The sequence below is a fragment of the Phyllopteryx taeniolatus genome, chromosome 19 (genome assembly GCF_024500385.1).
Source record: "Phyllopteryx taeniolatus isolate TA_2022b chromosome 19, UOR_Ptae_1.2, whole genome shotgun sequence".
NCBI classification, from domain to species: Eukaryota; Metazoa; Chordata; class Actinopteri; order Syngnathiformes; family Syngnathidae; genus Phyllopteryx; species Phyllopteryx taeniolatus.
In genome coordinates this window covers 10,442,402-10,467,497 of record NC_084520.1, presented here as the reverse complement: position 1 = coordinate 10,467,497, position 25,096 = coordinate 10,442,402, and the positions used below count along the sequence as shown (strand labels likewise).

At 44.9% G+C, this 25,096-nt stretch overlaps 2 protein-coding genes across 3 annotated transcripts in view; one reads left to right on the top strand and one right to left on the bottom strand.

Moving 5' to 3' along the window:
- The window catches only part of LOC133469257 (CDP-diacylglycerol--glycerol-3-phosphate 3-phosphatidyltransferase, mitochondrial), an 18,569-nt gene extending 1,669 nt beyond the window's left edge, over window positions 1-16,900 (bottom strand). The window contains exons 1-10 of the mRNA XM_061756093.1: window positions 16,750-16,900; window positions 14,376-14,571; window positions 13,254-13,331; window positions 9,708-9,807; window positions 9,427-9,616; window positions 4,679-4,857; window positions 2,157-2,353; window positions 1,339-1,630; window positions 915-1,063; window positions 699-819 (exon numbers count right to left, since the gene is read on the bottom strand). Of these exons, the coding sequence (XP_061612077.1) occupies window positions 700-819; window positions 915-1,063; window positions 1,339-1,630; window positions 2,157-2,353; window positions 4,679-4,857; window positions 9,427-9,616; window positions 9,708-9,807; window positions 13,254-13,331; window positions 14,376-14,571; window positions 16,750-16,883 (1,635 nt within the window). The 5' untranslated portion in view covers window positions 16,884-16,900 and the 3' untranslated portion in view covers window position 699. The remainder of the gene's footprint in view (window positions 1-698; window positions 820-914; window positions 1,064-1,338; window positions 1,631-2,156; window positions 2,354-4,678; window positions 4,858-9,426; window positions 9,617-9,707; window positions 9,808-13,253; window positions 13,332-14,375; window positions 14,572-16,749) is intronic.
- On the top strand, window positions 16,836-25,096 carry socs3b (suppressor of cytokine signaling 3b). Of its 2 annotated transcripts, none has more exons than XM_061756104.1 (3): window positions 16,836-16,963; window positions 20,279-20,573; window positions 22,922-25,096. In XM_061756104.1, exons 2-3 carry the CDS (start codon window positions 20,445-20,447, stop codon window positions 23,435-23,437), a joined length of 645 nt encoding a protein of 214 aa, XP_061612088.1. In that variant the 5' UTR covers window positions 16,836-16,963; window positions 20,279-20,444; the 3' UTR covers window positions 23,438-25,096. The 2 variants fall into 2 exon arrangements, with proteins under 2 accessions (XP_061612088.1, XP_061612087.1); XM_061756103.1 differs by lacking the exon at window positions 16,836-16,963 and adding an exon at window positions 18,909-19,275.

Here is a 25,096-nt window from a genome sequence, read left to right as displayed (position 1 = left end):
ACAGGTGTTTAAGCCATGAATCAATACATTTCCAAGGACGTCTACTTTCATGCCTTTCTGTGACTCTTCCAGTCTCTCATCTCTGTTGCAACTTGCTGATGAGACTAAGCTCATTGGCCTCTTCCTTTGGAGATCTTGTTTGAAGCATTGCAATGGTGAGGTACAGTTGATCAACTAAGGTGTTGTCTTGGTCAAAATATACTATAAACAGCATAACGAAGAGGACTGCTTAAATACCAATTCTAATCGAACAGGGAAATGTATCGGTCAATTCACGGATAATGGTCAGATATTAAGCTGATCAATGCGGCAAGTTAGCAAGACTCAATTCAAAACAACGATGACAGTCGTAGGAATCAACAATCAGTTATATTATGGAACATTCGCTTTTTAACATATGTTATCTGCCTATTGTGGAAATGTGTGAGCGAGCCGTTCTGCATTTCTGTTTCACTTATGTAATAGTGGGGCTAATTTTCACAAGAACCAGTCCCCTCACAGAGTTTGTCCACCCATAGCTTAATCAGCCAGGCTGGGCAAAGATCCAGAGGCACTTTCAAGCAACAGCCAGACTACACTATCTGAAACACTAACACGCAGCCCTCGTGGGTGCCACATTCCTGCTATCATGTCAAAGGCAAAAGGTAAGCAGAGTTGCCATGTAGTTTTCTAGCAATATTTTTAGATGGTCACGTTACCTCAGAAGAAGTTCTTGATGAACGGCGTGACCAGTTTGACCCAGAGCTTAACATGGCGGTCCGGCTGCTCGAATGTCAATCCGGACACCTCCGAGGAGCGTCGGTACAACATCTCCTGCTCCTGTTATATGACAGAAGACAATTGAAGGCCTAAATGAGACATCGTCATCATGTCGAGGGAGGAGGGGGGGGGCGGGGGGCAAACAAAACCCAGACCTCCTGTAGTTGGTCCTGCAACAGCTCGTTCTCAGTGACTATGGCGACCTGGGCTTCCAGGTCGCGGTGAACGGAGCGGTAGCCGAAATTGGGGGAGCCGATTAGTGTGAGGCAAGGGCGATCCTGCCCGTGGAGGTAGTACCACAGACCTGGAGCATGAGAGCACAGAATCAGCACATTTCTCTCTGAAAGGGGACAAACCGAGTGAAGAGTGAGAACAATAAGTATATGAAAACAATATTTCATAGGAGTTGGAGTTCATCTATGCTGACTGGGAAGTCAGTGCTACACCTTGTGACGAGGGGATGCAACGAGTTGGGGGTCAAGATGGGACAGGAAAGGACAGGAGAAGTGAGCCAGGCAGTACTACTGGTGCAGTGCCAAAACCCCAGGACAGGACAGGACAGACTCAAAATCGAGTCACCTTTGGCATGAAAGGTCCACATCGGCCTGTGGTACTCGTGCAGTTGGATGCGCCCCTGCTGGCCCAGCTGACGCACGTGCTCGTAGAACTGCCTGGCGATGTGCGTGTAGGCGTCGGGGATGGCGCCAGCAACACCTTTGGCCCCGAAGAAGCCGTTGACCTCCGGTGAGGCAGTGAGGATGCGGTAGCCGGCCCCCGCCCCGAGCACCAGACGCATGTACGTCCGCGTCAGGTTGAAGTAGCCCGATGTCAGGTAGACAGTGGAGTCCTGGTCTGCGTCGCACAGCAGGCGCTGGAGGAGACGCAAGATTTTTTTTGGATGACATCCATCGGAAGGTAACTATGAAGGTATATCAATCCAGATTAGGATTTCGCATTTTTTAAGCCTTGGTGGAGGTCTGCTTTTAACTTCATGGTCTAAGGAGAAAACCAAGTATTCCTTTATTCGTATATTATGAATGAATCTAAATAAACAGAGAAAAAAAATAAAGAAAATTCAGACCATTCTTTAATAATGTTGTGCTGATCCAAATTTAGACTTTTTGCCCTTGGCAGAGGTGCCATTGTAGTATTACAGTATTTCTTGTTTTTAACAATTGTTCTTAAGTTTATTATAAGATCAATGTTTGAGTTCTAATACATTTTACAAACAAAGCTTGCCGGTGTTGATGCACTAGTTTACATTCCATTGCGCTGGTGATTGTTTTTTGAGTTTCTGCCCAGAAAATGTGACTTAACGAGCTCAAATATTCCACCGTTAGTCATGTTTTTACTCCGTGAGTCACACGCAGGGTTACACATGTGCCGGTGTCGCCCACCTGCGTGACCTGCTCGTCCATCTGGATACCGAGGGGCTTCATCTGGACTAGAGGGAAGACCCAGGTGTCCTCCTCCTCCTGCTCCTCCTTCTCAGAGTGCTGGTGCTGGCTGAGGAGCAGCTGCTGGCGCACACGGGCCATCTCCACCACCTCCATGATGCGCTTGCTCGCCGCCGCCGAGAAGTCCTGCCTGTCGCCTGGTTGCCGTGGAGATCCAAACAAGGTCAAGACTTGAGGCTGTAATTGTTGCCAAAGGTGCTTCAACAAAGTATTCAGTACATGCGGTCAATACTTAAGTACATGTGATTTTTAAGTTTATTTTTAACACTTAATACTGAGGGGGGAAAAAAACCCATTTTGTAATAGGAATAACATAAAAGGTTGAAAAAGCCCAGCGCTTTTGTATACTTTCCGGATACTCTGTGAATAGTCATTGTTTTTAAGAGTACTCATTATAGAGTCATTAACAGTTAGTTAGTTAGTTAGCATGCTGCCAGAACTAAGACAAGAGCGTGCAAAATGCTCTCGGACCCTCCACATCCCAGTCACCAGTTCTTCCAGCTCCTTCCCTCAGGTAGGCGCTACCGATCACTGCAAACTAGAACTAGCAGACATTCCAACAGCTGCTTCCCTCTTGCAATCAACTTCTTAAACACCTAACCTACAATTCCATTGCAACATGCTGGCAATTTGTTGTCTTTTTGTCTTGAGTTTGTTGTCACATTTCTGTCGGGCCAATTATATATTACTCGTGCACTCACTGTAGTAGTCTCGCCACGCTGCACTATTTGCATCTCTGTTGTTGACCAATACTGGCCACTCATGCCAGAGTAGCATCTGCTCCATTTGCACACTGACTGAGGAGCATCTGCAACATTTGCACAATCAACATTGTCTCAGATTATCGTACTACTCGCTTGAAGTCTCAGCGCCCTTTGCACAATGGTCATTGCACCGGACTATTGAAATATTAGTCATTCGAACTGCTCTAAGTGCTAGAGGACTCTGCATCTTTTTGCACCATTGTCAAAAAAAAAAATATTATGTACCGGCATTACCAGATAACTAGCAACCCTTTATTGCTCAGTGACTTTTTTTCTCAATGTCTTTATGTCTCAAAAGTGTTCTCTGTCAATTGACTGTCTGTTGTCGTACTAGAGCGGCTCCAACTACCGGAGATAAATTCTTTGTGTGTGTTTTTTTGGACATACTTGGCAAAATAAAGATGATTCTGATTAAGGCCTTTCAATTTGACAAATGGGACACATAATTTTACCCTCGAAAGTTTTTCTAGTGTGAGGAAATGTCAACTGCATTTTTATCAATTAACCGCATGGGTGTGTACGTGTGTGTTCTTCCAAGGCATATCATCTTACATCATCAGTCACATCACAACGCTATTCCCGGCGTTTCGTTTTCGCAGTCCGGCAGACATGATGTCATTCGCCCCTCAGAAGTCTGTACTTCAGTTACAGCTACGCAATGTCAGCAAGTGAGTGTGCGCACACACGCTTGGCAGTCTCTTTATTAGGTACACTTACACAATTTGAATGAGGCCCAAATCAAGAATTGAAACAAGAATGTGTTATAACATTTAAGAGGTATTCATTTAACAATACCATGCATTCGGAAAATATTTTGTGGTTTTCTTTGTCTCCCCATGTTCTACACACAACACTCATAAGATGAAAAGGTTTTATCAACATTTTTGCATATTTAAAAAAAAAAAAAAAAGAAATCACATGTACATAAGTATTTACAGCCTTTCTGCAATATGTTTTTGCACCCTCAAGTCTTTTTGAATATGATGCCACAACACCTATCTTTGGGCAGTTTCGCCCATTCCTCTTCGCAGAGGCTCTCAAGCGCCATCAGGTTGGATGGGCATGTCTACAGACAACGCTTCATCTATTCTCTCGAGTGGACTTTTATCCCATTTCAGCTAACATCGTACAGTACCATATTATGTGATAAAAATTGACCACTAGGCATCCATTGCAGCCTAATCATCCTGGAAGGGGGATCCCTCCATCTGTGATCCCTTCTCAAGGTTTCTTCTTTTCTCCCAAGCTTTGAGTTTTTCCCCTTTGCCCGGGTTTAGGTCAGGGGATGGCGCCCATCTTTGTCAACTGTTGGCTGTAAAGCCCTTTTGTGATTAAGGATTACACACAAACTTGTCTGAACACTTCCGTTGACTTTATGCTCTGGTTGTGCTCTCACATACACTGTCAACACCTTTCCAAATCAACTGCCCGAATTTGCCACACATGGACTCCAATTAAGATGTAGAAACATCTCAAAGAAGATTAGTGGAAACTGGATGGATCTTTAATGCCAAATGTTAATACTTACATGTATATGTGATTTCTTAGTTAAAACACTAGCTTTATTTTTATGATAGCTTTTTCAAATATTTTGACCCTCTTGTGTAGTTTCAAAAGACAACCAAAATATTAAAAGCACCTGTCAGTATGACAGCACGGTTCTACACCACTAGAACAACAAACAAACCGGGCCTCTACCTTTGTACGGGTGCACCATGCCATCCTGCATGGCCACAGAGTCGTCAGGCCCAAGCTGCAGCGAGATGTCCCCGACCGCCTCCACCAGCTCGGAGAAAAAGTCGGCGAGCTCGCTGCAGTCCTCCAGCAGGACGTAGCGGTCCTGCCGGTTGGTGAAGTAGGAGTCGCTCAGATTGGCCCTGAAAAATGACAGCCAGGCGTTTTGTTTGTTTTGTTTTTTTATGCCTCACTGCACTAAGCGATAAAGGCATGCTCTGATGGATTTGGCGTGGATGAAAGAACTAGAATGGTGGGCCAGCAGGCAATCTCATCCACAACAATTCTATATATAAATAAATATTTTGTTGAAAATTTTCACAGAAGAGCTGTTTATAGCGGCAACACCATATTTCCTTCACTTGTAACCTTCTGTAGCTATTTTACCATCCTACATACCAATGGTTCTCAACTTCTCATATTCGCCCTTCAAGTTCTTCCAAAGTCATTAAAGAAAAATCATTGTTGCAGTAAATGATGAAAGTAAATGATTGCCGTTAGTTCTACAATGGATGAAAGATTCGCAAATAAATGTAAATGTAAAAATAGGGAGTTACTTTTCATTCACCCTGTACATTAAAATCCATTGGCATCAAATGTTGTACTTGTGAAAAGGCAGAGAAGTTATCAATTATTTTTGCTGAATTGTACTTATTTTAGCTTTGATTCATTTTTTATTATACACATACTCTATGCAATTACCCTCTCACATTAGTTCCCTAATGTGCGTTGAAATAATTACATCGTTCTGAAAAAAGGTGACTTGTAAAATTTAACGTAATTACCATCCATCCATCCATCCATTCTCTACCGCTTATCCGGGTCGGGTCGTGGGGGCAGTAGCTTCAGCATGGACGCCCAGACTTCCCTCTCCCCAGCCACTTCATCCAGCTCTTCCGGGGGGATCCCGAGGCGTTCCCAGGCCAGCCGAAGGATGTAGTCTCTCCAGCGTGTCCTGGGTCGTCCCCGGGGTCTCCTCCCGGTGGGACATGCCCGGAACACCTCACCAGGGAGGCGTCCGGGAGGCATCCGAATCAGATGCCCCAGCCACCTCATCTGGCTCCTCTCAATGCGGAGGAGCAGCGGCTCTACTCTGAGATCCTCCCGGATGACCGAGCTTCTCACCCTCTCTCTAAGGGAGAGCCCGGACACCCTGCGGAGGAAACTCATTTCGGCCGCTTGTATCCGGGATCTTGTTCTTTCGGTCACGACCCACAGCTCATGACCATAGGTGAGGGTAGGAACGAAGATCGACCGGTAAATTGAGAGCTTCGCCTTTCGGCTTAGCTCTTTCTTTACCACAACGGACCGATACAAAGTCCGCATCACTGCAGACGCTGCACCGATCCGCCTGTCGATCTCCCGTTCCATTCTTCCCTCACTCGTGAACAAGACCCCAAGATACTTGAATTCCTCCACTTGGGGCAGGATCTCATCCCCGACCTGGAGATGGCATGCCACCCTTTTCAGACTGAGGACCATGGTCTCAGATTTGGAGGTGCTGATTCTCATCCCAGCCGCTTCACACTCGGCTGCGAACTGCTCCAATGAGAGTTGGAGGTCACGGCTTGATGAAGCCAACAGAACCACATCATCTGCAAAAAGCAGAGATGCAATACTGAGGCCACCAAACCGGACCCCCTCTACGCCTCGGCTGCGCCAAGAAATTCTGTCCATAAAAGTTATGAACAGAATCGGCGACAAAGGGCAGCCTTGGCGGAGTCCAACCCTCACCGGGAACGAGTCCGACTTACTGCCGAATATGCGGACCAAACTCTGACTCCGGTCGTACAGGGACCGAACAGCCCGTATCAGGGGGTTCGGTACCCCATACTCCCGAAGCACTCTCCACAGGACTCCCAGAGGGACACGGTCGAACGCCTTCTCCAAGTGCACAAAACACATGTAGACTGGTTGGGCGAACTCCCATGCACCCTCGAGGACCCTGCAGAGGGTGTAGAGCTGGTCCACTGTTCCACGGCCAGGACGAAAACCACACTGCTCCTCCTGAATCTGAGATTCGACTTCCCGACGGACCCTCGTCTCCAGCACCCCTGAATAGACCTTACCAGGGATGCTGAGCAGTGTGATCCCCCTGTAGTTGGAACACACCCTCCGGTCCCCCTTCTTAAAAAGGGGGACCACCACCCCAGTCTGCCAATCCAGAGGCACTGTCCCCGATGTCCACGCGATGTTGCAGAGGCGTGTCAACCAGGACAGCCCCACAACATCCAGAGCCTTTAGGAACTCCGGGCGAATCTTATCCACCCCCGGGCGCCCTGCCACCGAGGAGCTTTTTAACTACCTCGGTGACCTCAAACCCAGAGAACCCACGCTCTGCTTCCCCATGGGAAGGCGTGTCGGTGGAATTGAGGAGGTCTTCGAAGTATTCTCCCCACCGACTCACAACGTCCCGAGTCGAGGTCAGCAGCGCCCCATCCCCACTATACACAGTGTTGGTGGTGCACTGCTTTCCTCTCCTGAGACGTCGGATGGCGGACCAGAATTTCCTCGAAGCCATCCGGAAGTCTTTCTCCATGGCCTCACCGAACTCCTCGCATGCCCGGGTTTTTGCTTCAGCGACCACCAGAGCTGCATTCCGCTTGGCCAGCCGGTACCCATCAGCTGCCTCAGGAGTCCCACAGGCCAAAAAGGCCCGATAGGACTCCTTCTTCAGCTTGACGGCATCCCTCACCGTTGGTGTCCACCAACGGGTTCGGGGATTGCCGCCACGACAGGCACCGACCACCTTACGGCCACAGCTCCGGTCGGCCGCCTCAGCAATGGAGGCGCGGAACATGGTCCACTCGGACTCGATGTCCCCCGCCTCCCCCGGAACATGAGCAAAGTTCTGTCGGAGGTGGGAGTTGAAACTCCTTCTGACAGGGGATTCTGCCAGACGTTCCCAGCAGACCCTCACAATACGTTTGGGCCTGCCACGTCGGACCGGCATCTTCCCCCACCATCGGAGCCAACTCACCACCAGGTGGTGATCAGTTGACAGCTCCGCCCCTCTCTTCACCCGAGTGTCCAAGACATGCGGCCGCAAGTCCGATGACACGACCACAAAGTCGATCATCGAACTGCGACCTAGTGGACACCCTTATGCTTGAACATGGTGTTCGTTATGGACAATCCGTGACGAGCACAGAAGTCCAATAACAGAACACCGCTCGGGTTCTGATCGGGGGGGCCGTTCCTCCCAATCGCGCCCTTCCAGGTCTCACTGTCATTGCCCACGTGAGCATTGAAGTCCCCCAAGAGAACAATGGAGTCCCCAGCGGGAGCGCTCTCCAGCACCCCCTCCAAGGACTCCAAAAAGGGTGGGTATTCTGAACTGCTGTTTGGTGCATAGGCACAAACAACAGTCAGGACCCGTCCCCCCACCCGAAGGCGGAGGGAGGCTACCCTCTCGTCCACCGGGGTGAACCCCAACGTACAGGCGCCGAGCCGGGGGGCAATAAGTATACCCACACCTGCTCGGCGCCTCTCACCATGGGCAACTCCAAAGTGGAAGAGAGTCCAACCCCTCTCGAGAGGACTGGTACCAGAGCCCAAGGTGTGTGTGGAGGCGAGTCCGACTATATCGAGTCGGAACTTCTCGACCTCATACACCAGCTCGGGCTCCTTCCCTGTCAGAGAGGTGACATTCCACGTCCCTAGAGCCAGCTTCTGTAGCCGGGGATCGGATCGCCAAGGTCTCCGCCTTGGGCCACCGCCCAGCTCACACTGCACCCGACCCCTATGGCCCCTCCCACAGGTGGTGAGCCCATGGGAAGGGGGACCCACGTTACCCTTTCGGGCTGTGCCCGGCCACCAGGCGCTCGCCTTCGAGCCCCACCACCAGGCCTGGCTCCAGTGGGGGGCCCCGGTAGCCCGCGTCCGGGCAAGGGAAAACGAAGTCCATTGTTTGTCGTCATCATTAGGGGTCTTTGAGCCGTGCTTTGTCTGGTCCCTCACCTAGGACCTGTTTGTCATGGGTGACCCTGCCAGGGGCATAAAGCCCCAGACAACTTAGCTCCTAGGATCACTGGGACACACAAACACCTCCACCACGACAAGGTGACGGCTCAAGGAGGGGTAACATAATTACATTTAATATAATAATAATATGTATACGATATTTTAAATAGGACAGCATGGTGAAGGAGTTCTTAGCACATCTGCGTCACAGTGCTAAGGTTCAGGGTTTGAATCCCAGCCTGGAATTTGCATGTTCTTCGGATTTCAATGTTTGCTGGTTTCCTCCCACATTCTCAAAAGCCTAAACATGCGTTAGGTATGAATGTGAGTGGCAATCGTCTATTTGTGCCCTGCAATTGACGAGCAACCAGTCCACGATGTAACCCGCCCCTCACCCAGTCATCTGGGATAGTCTCTAACTCAGTCCCTAATGAGGATACTCGTTATAGAAAATGGATGGATGGATAACGTAAAATTTAAAAAGAAAAAAAAGCCACAGCAATTGAGAGCCGCTGCCATATAGTGTATTCATTTGAATACAGGTTTGAAAGGATTTGCATTTGCACTTCCTGCGCACCCTCTATTGAATTCTGCAATTTGTTTACTTTCTTCATGACATTCCAGTTGAGTAAAACTACAAACATGAGCTGACAGGAAAACCACCCATTCAAACATTTCAAAGAATGGATCATGAAGCCCCACAAAGGCACAACCGGACACAAACGTTTTAGGGGTACAATGGCACCTACCCGCTGATGATAAAGCTGTCATCAAACAGGTAGACCTTGATGTGCTGCACACCGATGGTCTCGTTGAAGCGCTGTGGCATGAGCAGCCTCAGCAGGCCCCTTAGGTCGGGCGTGTGGTATAGGGACACGCGCATTTGCGAGGTGAAGCGCCGCAGCAGAGGCAGCAGCATGCTCCTCGAGTTCACCTCCCCTGGGGAGAGGAACAATCGGGGAGGATGAGCCCCACCCCCAAAGCCCCTCTTTGATAGAGATGCTCGCGGTGATGGCAGAAGGACGCCGACCTCGAGAGCCTCGCGTGTGGTCCAGCAACACGGAGACTTTAAGCTCAGGCGTGTGGCTGTTTTCTCGTGATCTTTCCAGAGCTTCTTGAATGCAGTTCACCTGTAAAACACCAACAACAAAAATCAGTTAACATTCAAAACATTTATTTATTTATCATTTTATAGAATGAGCCCTCGCTATTTGCGGGGTTTAAGGCCTTTTCAAATTGCACTTAGTAGAGCACAGCAAGCCGTCGACAAACCCATTCATTGTGTATGTGCCGTTACGGTGTGACGACGGAATGCCATGTCGTGTCACGTGGCGGCACGCAAGGTGGGTGTTTGCTGTCACGGTGCTGTGCTGGGAATTGAAAAATGGTCAATTTGGGAGCGGCGCTGCTGTGACGTCAGTTGGTGCGTCTGATAGGAGACGAGTTGTTGGAGTGCTAATAGCAAAATACTTTGACAGACTTGTACAGTAAACAGCATGGAGGAAATCAAGCAAGTAATAATAAATGCCGGTATCCCAAGCAAGATAAATTATATACCGTGAGATGGTTAAGAAGGCGAAGACGAAGATCCAAATCAATAAGCCCCCAGGCTACTTCCTGGTAGGCTGCTAACCCACCACTTTCAAATATGGACATGCTTGTGCCGGGGCAACACCAAGAAAACCAAGTTTTGTGTGAAAAGGCCTTTAGGAACCAAGACCTGCTGGGAACAGCAAAAATTTGCAAATGGTAGACACACCACCTATAAAGGTTTAGAGAAGGTCTTTCTCTACATCAAATTTGAAAAGTTTACCACCTAGCTTTCTCTGGCGACAATCCCACACTGAGCCTCGTCTGACTGGCGGACCTCTACTACAATCTTCCATTCCGCTTCTTTACACTGACATGCCAGCCGGCGATCAACCAGTGGCCAATGCTAGCTACTCCTCTGCTAATCGGCATGTCAGTGTTTGGGCTCTTAGTTTGTTACAGAATGAGCTCAAATATACACAGATAGGTGCGAATAGGTCTGGTTTTCAGCAAATATTTTTAGTAGTGTTCTATAGACAGATTTGCGAGGTGGTGTATTCACAAATGGTGATTCGCGAATCGGCGAGAGTTTACTGTACTTAAGCATCAAACTTGGACAACCTGTTTGCATCAGTAGGTGCCAGTTTCCAGCAGGTGGTTACTATGGAAACCTGAGGCCATTTCACACTGAGCATTTAAGCAATTGTTTGGTGATGTATTCATGTGCTACAAAAATGCTTCATTGTCCTTCATTTGTTTTCCACACTACGGGCTCTGCTTCCGCTAGTAGAAGCAAACAGCTGACCACTAGTCATAGAAAAAACAAAAAAAATAACCCTTTTTTTTTATTTTTTTTTTAAACATACGTAAGAACAGAACAATCAATTTAAATTTTCCTTTTATTTATTTATTTATTTTTAGATTTTTAAACTTAACAAGGGTTCAATTAGACCTGAAACATAGACATTGGACAACAATATGGCATTTTATAGTTCCTTTCAAATGGAAGATTGTAGGTTTAAGCGTATTTTTTCTAGGATGTTTAAGCCCATCATTTCAGAAAATCTAACACTTTTTAAGGATCCAAAAATTCCTCTTGGAATGAAGAGCTACTGTACATGTCAAGAAGAAAAATGATCACAAACACTTATCGTACTCTTCTTTAGTTAAACAACAGAACCTCTTGGTGGAAACTTTATTTGTTTTTGTGAGATAATTGTTAGTTTTGTTGTTTCTCGTTCTTCTTTGTATTTGAATTTCTGTTTGGCACTGACACACGACAACATCATGACCGATTACAATCTGACGCTGACAGCTGGGTCAAGCTTGAGTTGAGGCCCGAAGCGACGCGCCCTGCTCCTTCCTTGTTTGTCATTGTACCATTTAAGTGGACGCCTTTGCCTTCACCCTCGTTGAAGCTGGCAGCGTCTACAAGGACTCTCCTGTTTGCGCCCCGCCCTCGGGAATCTACCCAAACGCAACAAAAAGGTTATTACTAACTGATAATTGCCGGCTGACACTAATGACAGGTTATTAGCGCCATGACTTTTATAATAGCTCGACAAGCTACACTGTGCGCAATGACAAAACGAGCCATGCCGGTACTAGACATGGCCATGTTTTGTTTTTATGCTATCCAAAGCAGCCAGGACGGGAGTGTTTAATGATGATGACTCAGCTAGTGCATCTGGTGCCCAAATGCATGCAGTCAGTCGGCTCCTCTTTCTAGCAGTGACATGACGTACTTTCACTCCCCTGAATGTTAATGCTACATCTTAGCAACACATTTTTGCATGCTTCCAACTTTGTGGGAACAGTTTGGGGAAATCCAGGGAGAAATGAGAGTGGAAGCTATTGTAGCCGCAAAGGGAAACATATTTTCTTCCTGTGGGCTTCCTTTCACAGTGGCTATACAAGCCATCTTTTTGCTGTCCTTTGTGTAAGGCAGTAATTCCTAACCACTGCTTATCATCAGAATAATCATCATCAGAGACCATCATTAAACTTTTGTTGTGTTGAATGTTGGCTTGTCCCATCAGAGAGCACCACAGCAAGTCATTGGCATGATTTGTTTAGCACAATTTTGACACCAGATGCCCTTCCTGATGCAAACCAATAATAATATCTAATATTTATGGTTTCAACTATTAATATACAGGCAATTATAAACACTTTTACAGAGCGTCTCAATCATGTTATTTTTTTTGCTGTTCGCGGCAGGGCTCAGTCCTTATCCCCCGCAGCGGGGTTTGCTCTATCCACCTGATGCCAGTCAGACAGACAACAGACTAATAGCTGCCTGTTGTTCAACTAAACAGGCCCAGATTTCACACCGAGTGAGTAAATTTCTGAGTAAATTGAGACAAAAATCATCATTATTTCATTATAGTACTTTGTGAGACATTGTATCATTCTTGCCACCAGCCAGAGCAAAATTTAACAGCCAAAACTCCATGGCCACACCTCTTTGTCTTAAAAGGACACCACGCATGTAATTATCTGAATGGAGGTCCAGCCGCTCCTCTATTATAATTTTCGCGCCACATCACAATCAAACGCGTACACAACAACGACGCCTAGGATTTCTACAGAGCACGAGTGACTCATCCTCAAAAACTTTGGCAACGACGCCAACTCACTCAGATGCTTTTCACCATGTGACTCAGATTCTCTGTGCAGCACACTTTTTGTGTTTGTGTGTGTTTTTCTACTAAAAACACCAACCTGAATGTGAGCATCGGTCCAGACTGTGGTTTTCATACTGTTATGCTGGGCTTCCAAGCATGGAGAACAGCACGCTATCACGGGCCAGCATGGGTGTCCTTCTACCCGTAAAACCTCAACACTTTGCAGTCACTGCTTTTGATTGGCGCGGGGAACGTTTTCATTCTGGACATCTAGTGCCAGAGTGAACCGTGACTCACTTTTTCTGGCATCTCTGAGCGCTTCTTTGGCCGAGGCCTGTATTTTGGTATTGCTCTCACCTGCCCAAACTAAAGATGACCGTTCTCAAGAACACACACAGTTGACACCACGTCTCTCTCACCAGGTCCTGTTCCAGCTGACCCGTTCCCAGATACAACGAGGCCAAAACCACTCGTCTCTTTGCGGTCCTGACACGTGCCTGATGGGAAAGAAACATTGAAAGTGAGTATGGAGCGCGGGATGTGAGCGTGATTCCCACAAGTGATGGCAGCTGTATCATAGGCTTTATAAGTTGCATTCAAGACTTATTTCTTTAAAAGGTGACTTCATCCCTATCCCTCTAAAAAGGTTCCTACAAGACTTATTCCTTTAAAAAAGGTGCCTCCGGGCCATTCCTTTACAAGTTGCATTCGAGACTTCCCTTTACAAGTCACATTCAGGACTTTTCCCTTTAAAATGTTCATTTGAGGTTATTTTCTTTTACAAATTGCATAAAGACATTTCTTTACAAGTTGCGTTCGAGACATTCCTTTATAAGGTGCATGTGAGCTTTATTAATTGAAGAAGAAGCGGCCACTTGTTCATTTATCAATTTTTCTATACCACTTATCTCATTCATGGGTCACAGAGAGCTGGACCGAATCCCAGTTTACTTTGCAGAAAAGGTGGACTACACGCTGGACTAGGGGTGGGTAAAATATCAATTACTCTATGCATCACAATATTCCCCTCCCATGTTCAATCTCGATTCAGCAAATCCTCTGAATCCATTCACCTCCTGACCAGTGGGGAGCACTTATTTAGGTTTACATCCACTTTACTTCTTTAGTGTTTATAGAACTGTCATGTTTTTTTACTTTTGCGAAGATTTTTATTTTTAATTGCTCAGAAATGTGAGGTGACATATCACATATGTTCACATGAGCATGAAAATAAATCTTCAACAGGTACTCTATTTATTTGTGTATATCTACTTCTTAATGAATTGGCAATCAAAGCATTTAAATTCATATCGAATCGAATCATAACAAAGATTTTGAAATCGAATTGCAACCTGAAGAATCAAAATCTGACCGATTCGTGAGGTTCTTAACAATATCCAGCCCTACTCTGAGTGGCCAACTTAATTAATTAATTGTACAGCCATTAAGCCTGCTGGGAAAGTAGCACTTCCTCATTTAGTTCAAGCTGAAGGTGAGGACAGCCAAAAATCCAGGTGCGGAGAATCTGGGTTTGAACTGACCTTCAGCGTCTGGTAGAACTGATCAGGTGAGGTGAGCATGTGGACACGTGCACCGTTGACCCGGAAGGCCGGCACATGCTCCGCCATCCATCGGAAGTGGGCGTGGAGGCTGCGCGGTGCGCCCGGCGCTGCGGTGGCACTCTCTGGAGCAGGCTCAGCTTTGGCCAGCAGGGGTGCCAAAAGCAGCACAGAGGATCTGCGCCAGCAGAAATGTGAAAATGGCTGCAAAGGAATGATGCTTCACGCAGACGCTACTTCGCTAAATGCTTACGCCTGGATCTCAACAATTCAAACGTGCGCACTAAGTAGGGTATGTCAGATCTGACTCATTGTGTTTGAATCAATATTTTGCGCAGCAAGGGCCTACAGCAGTTCAAATAATGCCACAAAGCGTATGAAGCTTCTACAGGTGCCCATTTGGCAGGAGATGACATAACTGCTGCTGGGGTTTTGTCACAGACACCTGGCAAATCACATCCTTTCACCGCCTGCGGCTCGGAAATGAACACGCATTGTTCTTGTTATATCATGCAAATGTTTGTGAGAGACATGCCAATGACATTTCCCATCGCTGGTATGAATATCCTCTAGGCCAAATTTACAGTTGCTATTTTAAAGAAGAGATAGGCTTCATGTGACTATTGTAACTGTAAAAGCTCCATGATAGTTCAATATCCCTCAGGGGTTCCGCAAGTTGTAACTTGGAGTTCCACGAAAATAATTGCAATAAATTGTTGTATCACATTTTAAAAAGTGTATACTACCTACATATGGGGACCTGCACACCATTATAACAAACATACTTTACCCACAACTCCTCACTCCCTTAGTACTGGGCCAATTAAAAGCTCTAATACGATTGTGACTTATAACATAAATTGTATTTAATTGCCGTATTATTACAGTAATATTTTTTTTTACCCCAAGAACAGGTGTATTTTTTCGATTTTATATATATATATATATATATTTGTTTTTAGAATAAAGGCACCTTTTCCAGAATAAAAGCTGTAATATGAGAAAAAAAAGTGGGTTCACTTGTTAAAATATAATTTTCTTTTTTAACTTTAATCTCACATTACAGCCATTTTGGAAAAATTTGATTTGATTCTCGTGAGATTACAACTTTTTATCCTGACAAAATACATATATGACCTTGTCTCAAATCATTGCAACTGTTTTTCTAAAAGAATAATTATGAATTTGTTATTATAACATTATGACTTTTTCCCTCAAAAACAGGCAACTTTTTAATTCATTTGGCATTTTGAGCTACACATGATGGTTATGATTAATTGGATTTAGGCTTGAGGGGGTCCTTGGGAAAAATGTTTTCCCTGTTAGGCGGGGGTCAACTCAATTTTGTCACGGGCCACATTGTTGGTACAGTATCCCTCGGAGAGCTGTTATAACTGTGAAACCATATAAATTATTAATCGCCTCATCAGCGTAGCATTATATATACAAAACAAACTGATGGATACCTAGTTTTGAAATCAGAAGTAAAAGATAGTTTGTTCAACTATTGTTCAAGTTATTATAAAAAGGGGTGTGGTAACAAACAAAATGCTTGAAATACCTCATGGTTATTATTTAGTTTGAAATTTCAGTACACATTTTAACAAGAATCGTGGAGGTTGATTGAAATGATTTACATTTGCGGGCCATATACAATGATGTGGCCGACCAGATATGGGTCCCGTGCCATGGGTTCGCTAAAGCTGCAATAAGGCATCCCTGGACTGAAAAAAATTGAGAACCACTGGTATACTAAACAGTCTATGAAAGAAGTAGGGATGATGTTAGAAATTGTAATTTTATACAGAAAAAAATTGCTTGTATAGTAAATAAAACTATATACTTTACAGGACATATTTGCTGCTACTCGTTTACGTCAGATATGTCACAAAGTAGTACCCGGATGTTCAAACTGGGCGGGACAAACAGTGAAACCAGCCAATCCCTTCTCAGAATATGACAACCAATCAGAGCAGCTGCGCTCGGTTAAACCGATGATTATCGAGTACAGTCGAAAACCAACGAGCCCCATTCTAAGCATTATAAAAAGCTCACCAGGTCTCACGACTAACACAACTTGCTAATACTGCACTACGATGAGTGTTCATTTCATGACAAACACCCAAAGTGATGTTTTGTAAATTATTCGTGGGAATACTTTCTCGGACTTTGAGGGACTGCACAGCCAGGGAGAAGGACGTTTAACGCTCACAGCAGCATTTAAAGGGCACACACCGTGTTACAACGTTAGAATTCGCAGGCTGCTACTGCTTCTGTCAACGGGATGCCTAGCATACGACACGAAACGTCGGATTTCACCGTTACGTTGGCGTCTTATTTCAGCGTCGTCTCTTACCCGCTTCGTCGATCCCGCGCACGCAAGAGCCGGTCGGATATTCGCGTGAAAACCCCGGCCAGGGCCGGCGAGTACACGGAGTACACCAGCCTCCTCCACGACATGGGGGCCGCCATTGCTGCTGCAGTGCCCATTTGAAAAAACAAACAACACTCCAAAACTTTATTGACACAACACTGAGGACACGTGACAAGACTTCCAGCGAAGGCTTCGAGTGAGTAAAACAGAACAAGCCTTCAACACTCAGCACACTTAATTATATCACGAGAATGTGGTCAGCCTCAACCTGAAAGACACGAACAACCTACTGCATTTCCATATTTATATTAGATTTTAAAAAAGTAGCCTATTTTGTGTTACTTTTTCCCACCAGTGTATTTGCATGCATGTGTCACGTACAACCACAATTCCAATGAAGTTGGGACGTTGTGTTAAACATAAATAAAAACAGAATACAATGTTTTGCAAATCATGTTCAACCTATATTTATTTGAATACACTACAAAGACAAGATATTTACTGTTCAAACTGACAAACTTGATTGTTTTTAGCAAATAATCATGAACTTAGAATTTTATGGCTGCAGCACGTTCCAAAAAAGCTGGGCGAGGGTCATGTTTACACTGTTACATCAACTTTTCTTTTAACAACATTCAATAAATGTTTGGGAACTGAGGACACTAATTGTTGAAGCTTTGTAGGTGGAATTCTTTCCCATTCTTGCTTGATGTACAGCTTCAGCTGTTCAACAGTCCGGGGTCTCCGTTGTCGTATTTTACGGTTCATAATGCGCCACACATTTCAATGGGAGACAGGTCTGGACTGCAGGCATGCCAGTCTAATGCCTGCACTCTTTTACTACGAAGCCACGCTGTTGTAACACGTGCAGAATGTGGTTTGGCATTGTCTTGCTGAAATAAGCAGGGGTGTCTGTGAAAAAGACGTTGCTTGGATGGCAGCATATGTTTGTCCAAAACCTGTATGTACCTTTCAGCATTAATGGTGCCTTCACAGATCTGTAAGTTATCCATGCCATTGGCACTAACACAGTCGCAAAGTTCAAAATCCAGCATCTGTGATGGTATGGGGCTGTTTAGTGCCATTGGCATGGGTAACTTACACATGAATCTGTCCCAGCTTTTTTGGAATGTTTTGCAGCCATACAATTAATTAATTAAGTTAATGATTATTTGCCAAAAACAATGAAGTTTATCAGTTTGAACATTAAATATCTTGTCTTTGTAGTGTATTCAATTAAATATAGGTTGAACATGATTTGTAAATCATTGTATTCTGTTTTCATTTGTTTAACACAACGTCCCAACTTCTTTGGAATTGGGGTTGTAGCATGCCCGTAAACTGACAAGATTAATAATTTTTTTAATTGTATCCTTCTTTTGATGTTTGCACACTTTGTTTCCTATGCAAATGAGGGGAAATACATTTAGATGTGTGTGTGTGTATACTACATACACATACACCGTAAATATCTACGTAGGTTTTGTGTACTTGTGTATCGGTGTGTATGTACATATGTATTTCTGTGTATGTATGTATATGTGTAAATATATATGTATATTAGTATAGTTAATTACAGGACGGCGGCACGGTGGACGACTGGTTAGAGCGTCAGCCTCACACTTCTGAGGGCCCGGGTTCAATCCACGGCCCCGCCTGTGCGGAGTTTGCATGTTCTCCCCGTGCCTGCGTGGGTTTTCTCCGGGCACTCCGGTTTCCTCCCACATTCCAAAAACATGCATTAATTGGAGACTCTAAATTGCCCGTAGATGTGACTGTGCGTGCGAATGGTTGTTTGTTTGTATGTGCCCTGCGATTGGCTGGCAAACAGTTCAGGGTGTACCCCGCCTCCTGCCCGATGACAGCTGGGATAGGCTCCAGCACGCCCGCGACCCTAGTGAGGATAAGCGGCTCAGAAAATGGATGGATGAATTACAGGACAGAAGTGCATGACGGCGCAAATTTAATGGAAAAAAAAGTAGGCCTTGCCCCCCTCCACCCCAAAAAAAAGCATAATGTAATTAATTGTCACGGTGAATATTAATGCGTGTGCAGTGTGTGGAGGGGTACCAGGAAGCGGACCGTGCTGCATGTGCAAATGTCACAGCGATGATTTCCTGGCAATCCGCCAGAGCAAGAGCTGCGCGAGCACGTATGCGTGTGCTCACTCGCGCAGCTCGTGCGCGCGCGCGAGCCCGTGCGTTTACTGGAAGAACCTCAGGACTGAAGGGGGCGGGGCCTTACGATCGGCTTTACTCACTGGAAACAACCTCCGGTAACCTTCCGCTACACACACATACAAACGGTCCGCCTACCTCCTCTCCCGCAGACGGCCAAGCCGCCGCCGACGAAGACGACCGTCCTCGACATACTTTTTTGGCGGAATATTCCAGCGGGGGGATTTTAATGCCTGAGCTAATCGTCCTCCATCTAGCACTACTCTCGGGTAGTTTGCCGAGTGTGTCTTTAGGCGACGAGCTGCGGCACGGGGCTGTGTTAATCCGCAAGGTAAGTTGACGGCTCGTGCGTGAAGTAGACCGCGTGAAATGTGTTCTAAATTTCAACTCTGGCACTGAGTTACTTAGTAGTCAGAACGGGTGCTGGTTTCACTCAAATGGCGGCGCCGAACTGATACGGGGTCCCCCCCCCCCCCTTTCTAGTCCCCCCACCTTCAGGCTCCAGTGCGGACAACATGCACGGGGCCCCCCTTCTCCGTGAGTGAAACCGAAGAAAGGGGCCACTGTGGCTGGAGCGAATGGGGGAGAGAAGGGGCAGTGACCCCGTTATTTTTGAAACTCCACTGAACGATCGATGGCATTCAGGCTCCAATTGATGAATGGACTGCAAGGTGCATTGCAATGGCTCATCTAACCCATGAATACTAACGGGTTGGATTTACCATTTGACAGCAATAAAACTACCCTAAATGTCATCCATACACCCTGAAATATGTTTTATAAAGTGACCCAAAATACTACAAAGTCTGGGCACGCTGAGGCTGTTTGCGGGTCAGATTTTACCTTAGTAAATAAATGTAAAAGTGTATTTTCAGTAATAGCCTAACTAGGTTAAAGAGGGAGCTTGAAACTGAACTGTCTGTTTTACCACCACCACCTTCCACCGCATTTGGACAGCTTGCACCTGTTGGTCTTGAAAGGACCACGGGGAATCTCAAAACGGGCAGAGAGTAAAACAGCATAAGAATGATCATACTTACAAAACATACAAAATACACTTTCCTTTTCCTTAAGGATTAATCGTGCATTTATTAATGTCAGACAGGCTATTAATACATTTGGAAAAAATCTGCAGTTAATTTTGATAAGGACAATTATTGTGTGGATATTCTTTTCCCAGGTCAAAATTGACACGGAACACACTATGTGTGCATGTAAAATGAACGGCACGGAAGAGTTAAGCTGTGCCTCATTCATGTGTTTGTGCTATTTGGGTGTAGAGTGAGCACCATTGACTCTCACTGATTCATGAATGGCATCCGTCTACTGTGCAGGTGTGTCTTGGTGGTCTTTCCTAGCCCCTCTCTGGATGCATCCAGCTCCTCTGCCCCCGGGCCCTGGACCCGGTGTGTGACCCCGCCGCCCTCACCTCTCTCCCCCTCAGCGACCGGCGCATTCCCGCCGCCCGTCCTCTGCCCCGAGGCGGGGGGCCGCGGCGCCATGGTGGCCTGCGGCCGACGCGAGCCCCTCGCCATGAGCGGCGTGACCCCCTCGGAGGGCAGGGTCCCGCAGTCCGACTGCACCCCGCATCACTTCAAACCCTTCAGCTCGCACGCGCACTACCAGCAGGTCAATTGCATTTTTTTTTTTTAACCTTCCTGTTACTTTTGTTTCTTAGGAACATCAAGAATGTCAGTTTGACCCTGGGCAGTTGTAATTATTCAAAAGTGTCAAAAATGAAGAAATCCTCCACATACAGTGGAACCTTGACTTATGAGTGACCTGATGATAATTCTTTTGTCTTGAGTTGCGAGCCAAAATTGGCATAAGAAGCACTTGATGGTGGCAGCGAATTTCACAAGCAGCAGATAGTGAACAATTTTTTAAAAAGAGGTCAATATGTTTATTGCCACTCGCAGCTGAGTTCACTGTAAAACAAAATGTAAAACAAAGAGAACACATCATGTATTTAACCAAACCACATTACTTTGCCTTGAGTCCGGTAAGTTAATGCTAGCAAATAGTGGGAAATGCCATAGGTGGGCTAACAAACCTAGCATTGATACCGTGGTAACCCTTTAAACAGTTATTTGAACACATACAGTAGCAACACATGCAGACAGAGCATACAAAGATATACACAGGCATATATTCTTTATTTTATGTGAAAAAATGATTTACTGCAGCTTAGTTGCTACCAAACCTGTCTGTATTATACTCCCCCCTGGTGGCCAAGATGCACACAGCAGATGGATCAGCGCATTGTCAATGTACTCAATTAAAGCATGAACTCATGATGCACAAAGTGTTTAAACTCGACCCCATTAATGGCATTTCCATTCATTTCAGTAGGAAAAGATGATTTGAGATGCGAGTGTTTTAAGTTTTATGCATGGTCATGAAACAAATTAAAGTCATGGCACCACGGTATGTGAAATTTACCATTTTCATTGTGTAGTGGATTACACTTAAGTTTCAGTATTATATATATTTTTCAATTTTACTAAAGGTCAATTTGACCCGGGGTATTTTGATTATCCAAAAGTGTCAAAAAGGGAAAAGAAATCCCTGCAAGATTTTTTATCCCATTGTTAACTCCATTACTAACAATTTCAATCCATATTTAGTGGATTTTCTCTAACACATCATGTGTCTGTGAAGATAATTCACAAATTTTTCATTCAAAATGATTCATGGTAAAACTGTTTTTGATGTACGAATATATGAAACTAATAATGTTGGTTATACTTAAGTTTCATACTGAAAAACCTCTTTTCACAATTAAAAAAAAAAACTTCAAAATGTTACAATGGATCAGTTTGACTTGGAGCATTTAGAGTTATTCAGAAGTTTCCGAAATATGAACCCAAAAAAATCTCCCCTCAAAACATAATTCTTATCTGAATATTAACACAAATACTAACCAATTCAATCATGTTTAGCGAATGACCTCTCACAGATCATTGTTCAATAAGGATAATTCAAAAGAAAATTGAAATATTTGCACATTTAAAAAAAACATGCAAATACATTCAATGAACCATTTTGATTGAATATGTTAAACTAAATACATTTCATAAGAAATTTTTTTATTTTATTTTTACAGTGGGTAAATTTGACCAGAGGCATGTTTAATTATACAAAAGTTTCAGAAATGAAAAAAAATCCCCTCACACTGAAAAAAAAGAGTCCTTTGAATGTACTTAATTTGAACATGTAAATCGGTTGGACATGATTAAAATGCGTTAAAATTACATATATTTTTGGGCGAGAAGAGGGGTATAAATGATGTAATTTTAATCATGTGCAACCATGTATACATGTTCAAATTAAGTACATTCAGAGGACTTTTTTTTTTTTCCATTGCAAAATTGATTAATTCCAATACCAACCAAGTCAATCAATGTTCATCACATTATTGCTTAGAGAATATTGGTTCAAGGAGAATAATTTTAAAAAGATGCACGGTTAAACCTTTTTTAATGTAAAAATATGTTAATTTAAACATTTTGCTTGTATGTGATGATTACACTCAAGTTTCATACAAAAAAAATACTTCAAACTATTTTTAAATTCCATTTTCTCATTTTATAATGGGCCAATTTGACCCAGTGTTTGTGTAGTGTCAGAAACAAACAAATCCCCTGAAACAGTGTTTATCTCATTACCTTCATTATCAACTATTTCAATCAATAGTTAGTACATTACCTCTCACAGGTCACGCTCCAGTGAGCATCGTTTTAAAATATATTGGAAAAAAAGATGTAGGTTAAAATTGTAAAATGAACCATTTTCATTGTATATAATGATGACACTTTCAGACTGAAAAGGTGCTTTAAACATGTTTTTAATTTCATTTTTCCATTTTTACAATGGATCATTTTGACCCATAACATAACAGTAGGGCAAAAACAATTTTTTTGTCTTCAAATAATAAAAAAAAGCCTTTAAAAACAGCAACAATTCACCTGTTGCAGGTGATGCGCGCGTTGGGTAAGCTCCAGGAGAGCGGCTTCTACTGGGGCGCAGTGGGGGGCCGCGAGGCCAGCTCCCTGCTCCGCTCGGAGCCCCCCGGGACCTTCCTGATCCGGGACTCGTCGGACAACCACCACTTCTTCACGCTGTCGGTGCAGACGGCACGCGGCACCAAGAACCTCCGCGTCCACAGCGAGGTCAGCGGCTTCTTCCTGCAGCCCGACGCGCAGTGCCCCCAGGAGCCGCCGCGCTTCGACTGCGTGCTCAAACTCATCGCGCATTACATGGGGAAGGGCCCCGTCGCACGAAGCGCCGAACCCGGCTCCGGCCGCACCGTCTATCTGATCCACACCGGCGGCGAGCGGATCCCCCTGGAGCTGCGGCGGCCCCTCCTCAACTCCCTGTCATCCCTACAGCACATGTGCAGGAGGACCCTGAACAACCAGGGCCTGGGCGGGGCCGAGCAGCTGCCGCACACACTCAAAGACTTCTTGGAGGAGTACGACGCCCCCATATGACTGCAGGGCTCGGACCAGTTCTCAACGGGGGACTAGACTGAAAGAAGAGGTAAACGGTCAACCTTCTCCCGATGACTGACTTAGACGCAGAGCAGTGCCTCGTAGAAGACTAACAAGAAGAAGCGTCTTGTATGCGTGTGTTCATACATGACCAAACTCGACCTTTTCTTTTTTCAATCCAAAACCGGCTGCAAAAATACACCATACTGATGGTGATGATGATGCAGATGGAGAAAGAAGAAAAGCGGGAAATGGGATTAAGAAGGGGGTGGGGGTGGGGGGGGGGGGGGGGGGGGGGGCGTCGTCATACAAAAAGAGATGCCCCGCGCTTCGAAGAAATGACAGACGGACAGCCCAGAACCAAAATGGCGTCAAGTCTTAAGATTTTTTTCTTTTCTTTTGTAGTTCTCATCTCATAAAGCACGTATGTCCAGACTCTGAGAAATGTGGAGATACAGGGGGTTCTCGGCTTTTGATGTAGTTCCGTTTCTATGGCGGTGACCTAACCCGAATTTGGAAGTCAGAATGTGCCAAATCACTAACCTAAGCGAAAGCAGTAGTAGTCATAATTACAGTAAATATTTGCATTTACACATCGCTAAAAACCAGTATGTCAGGATCAGTCTAACTTGTAAACTAAGGATTGAAAGAAAATATGCTATATCACAATTGTGTTGCAGTACCACTGTAAAACGTGGGGGGCAGTGTTGAGATTCAAATAATTTCCATACCATACCGAATGATTGCGATGTTTGGCCGACGATAATACTACAATACAGCGATAATCGATAGACAGGATGTCCTCAGTTAGGCAGTGTTCTGTTCCTAAAATGGCGACGCAAGTCGAGTTTTTACACGACGCTGAACGGCACGTAGCCTATCACTAATCTATGCGAGCATTGTAGTTTACAGTAAAGTACTGTGGTAACTGAACACACCTTCATGTGTCACTTGACCACATATTCTAACGCCTCGTATGGCGGGAAAGTCGTAAACCGAGGACCTCACTGGTATGTCTTGGCCAAGTCTCCCAACTGGGTGATTTGACGCCGTAAATACTCAAATAGTGGGCTTGCAAACTATTATCCAGTAATCAGTTATGACAGTTATCATTTCAGTAGGGAGGCAACCTTGTAGAAAACAGTAAAAAGGTGACATTTTGCTGTATGCAAAATGGGGTTAAAAAAAAAAAAAAATAGCGTAATCTGGTGGACAAACCTGAAAGCCAGTACATGCGGCCCTTGTTTAACAACCGAGTTCCGTTCCTACAGCGCCGACGTAACCCAAATTTGTACACTTCGGAATCTGATCACTAACGTACAAGTAGAAAAACCTTAATTAGAGTAAATAGTTATTTGAAGGAAGGAAAAAAAAAAAACACCTCGCCCACAAATATACCCATTGAAAAAGAGGATTCTCGAAATCTTGTATTTTGGGGCCGTCGTAAACCGAGTGACACTTGTACGTGCTTATCATCTGACAATGTATAAATATAAATATATATAAATGTGCATACATGAGTGCTCCCCCATGAGGTCAGTGCACTCATTAAATCATCGCGCAGAGCCAAATGACTTCATCAAAGGTGAGCATTGGTTAGTTGATTTAATACGGCGCAGTTGTTAAAAGGCTGTATAAAATATTAATAATGAATCCAGA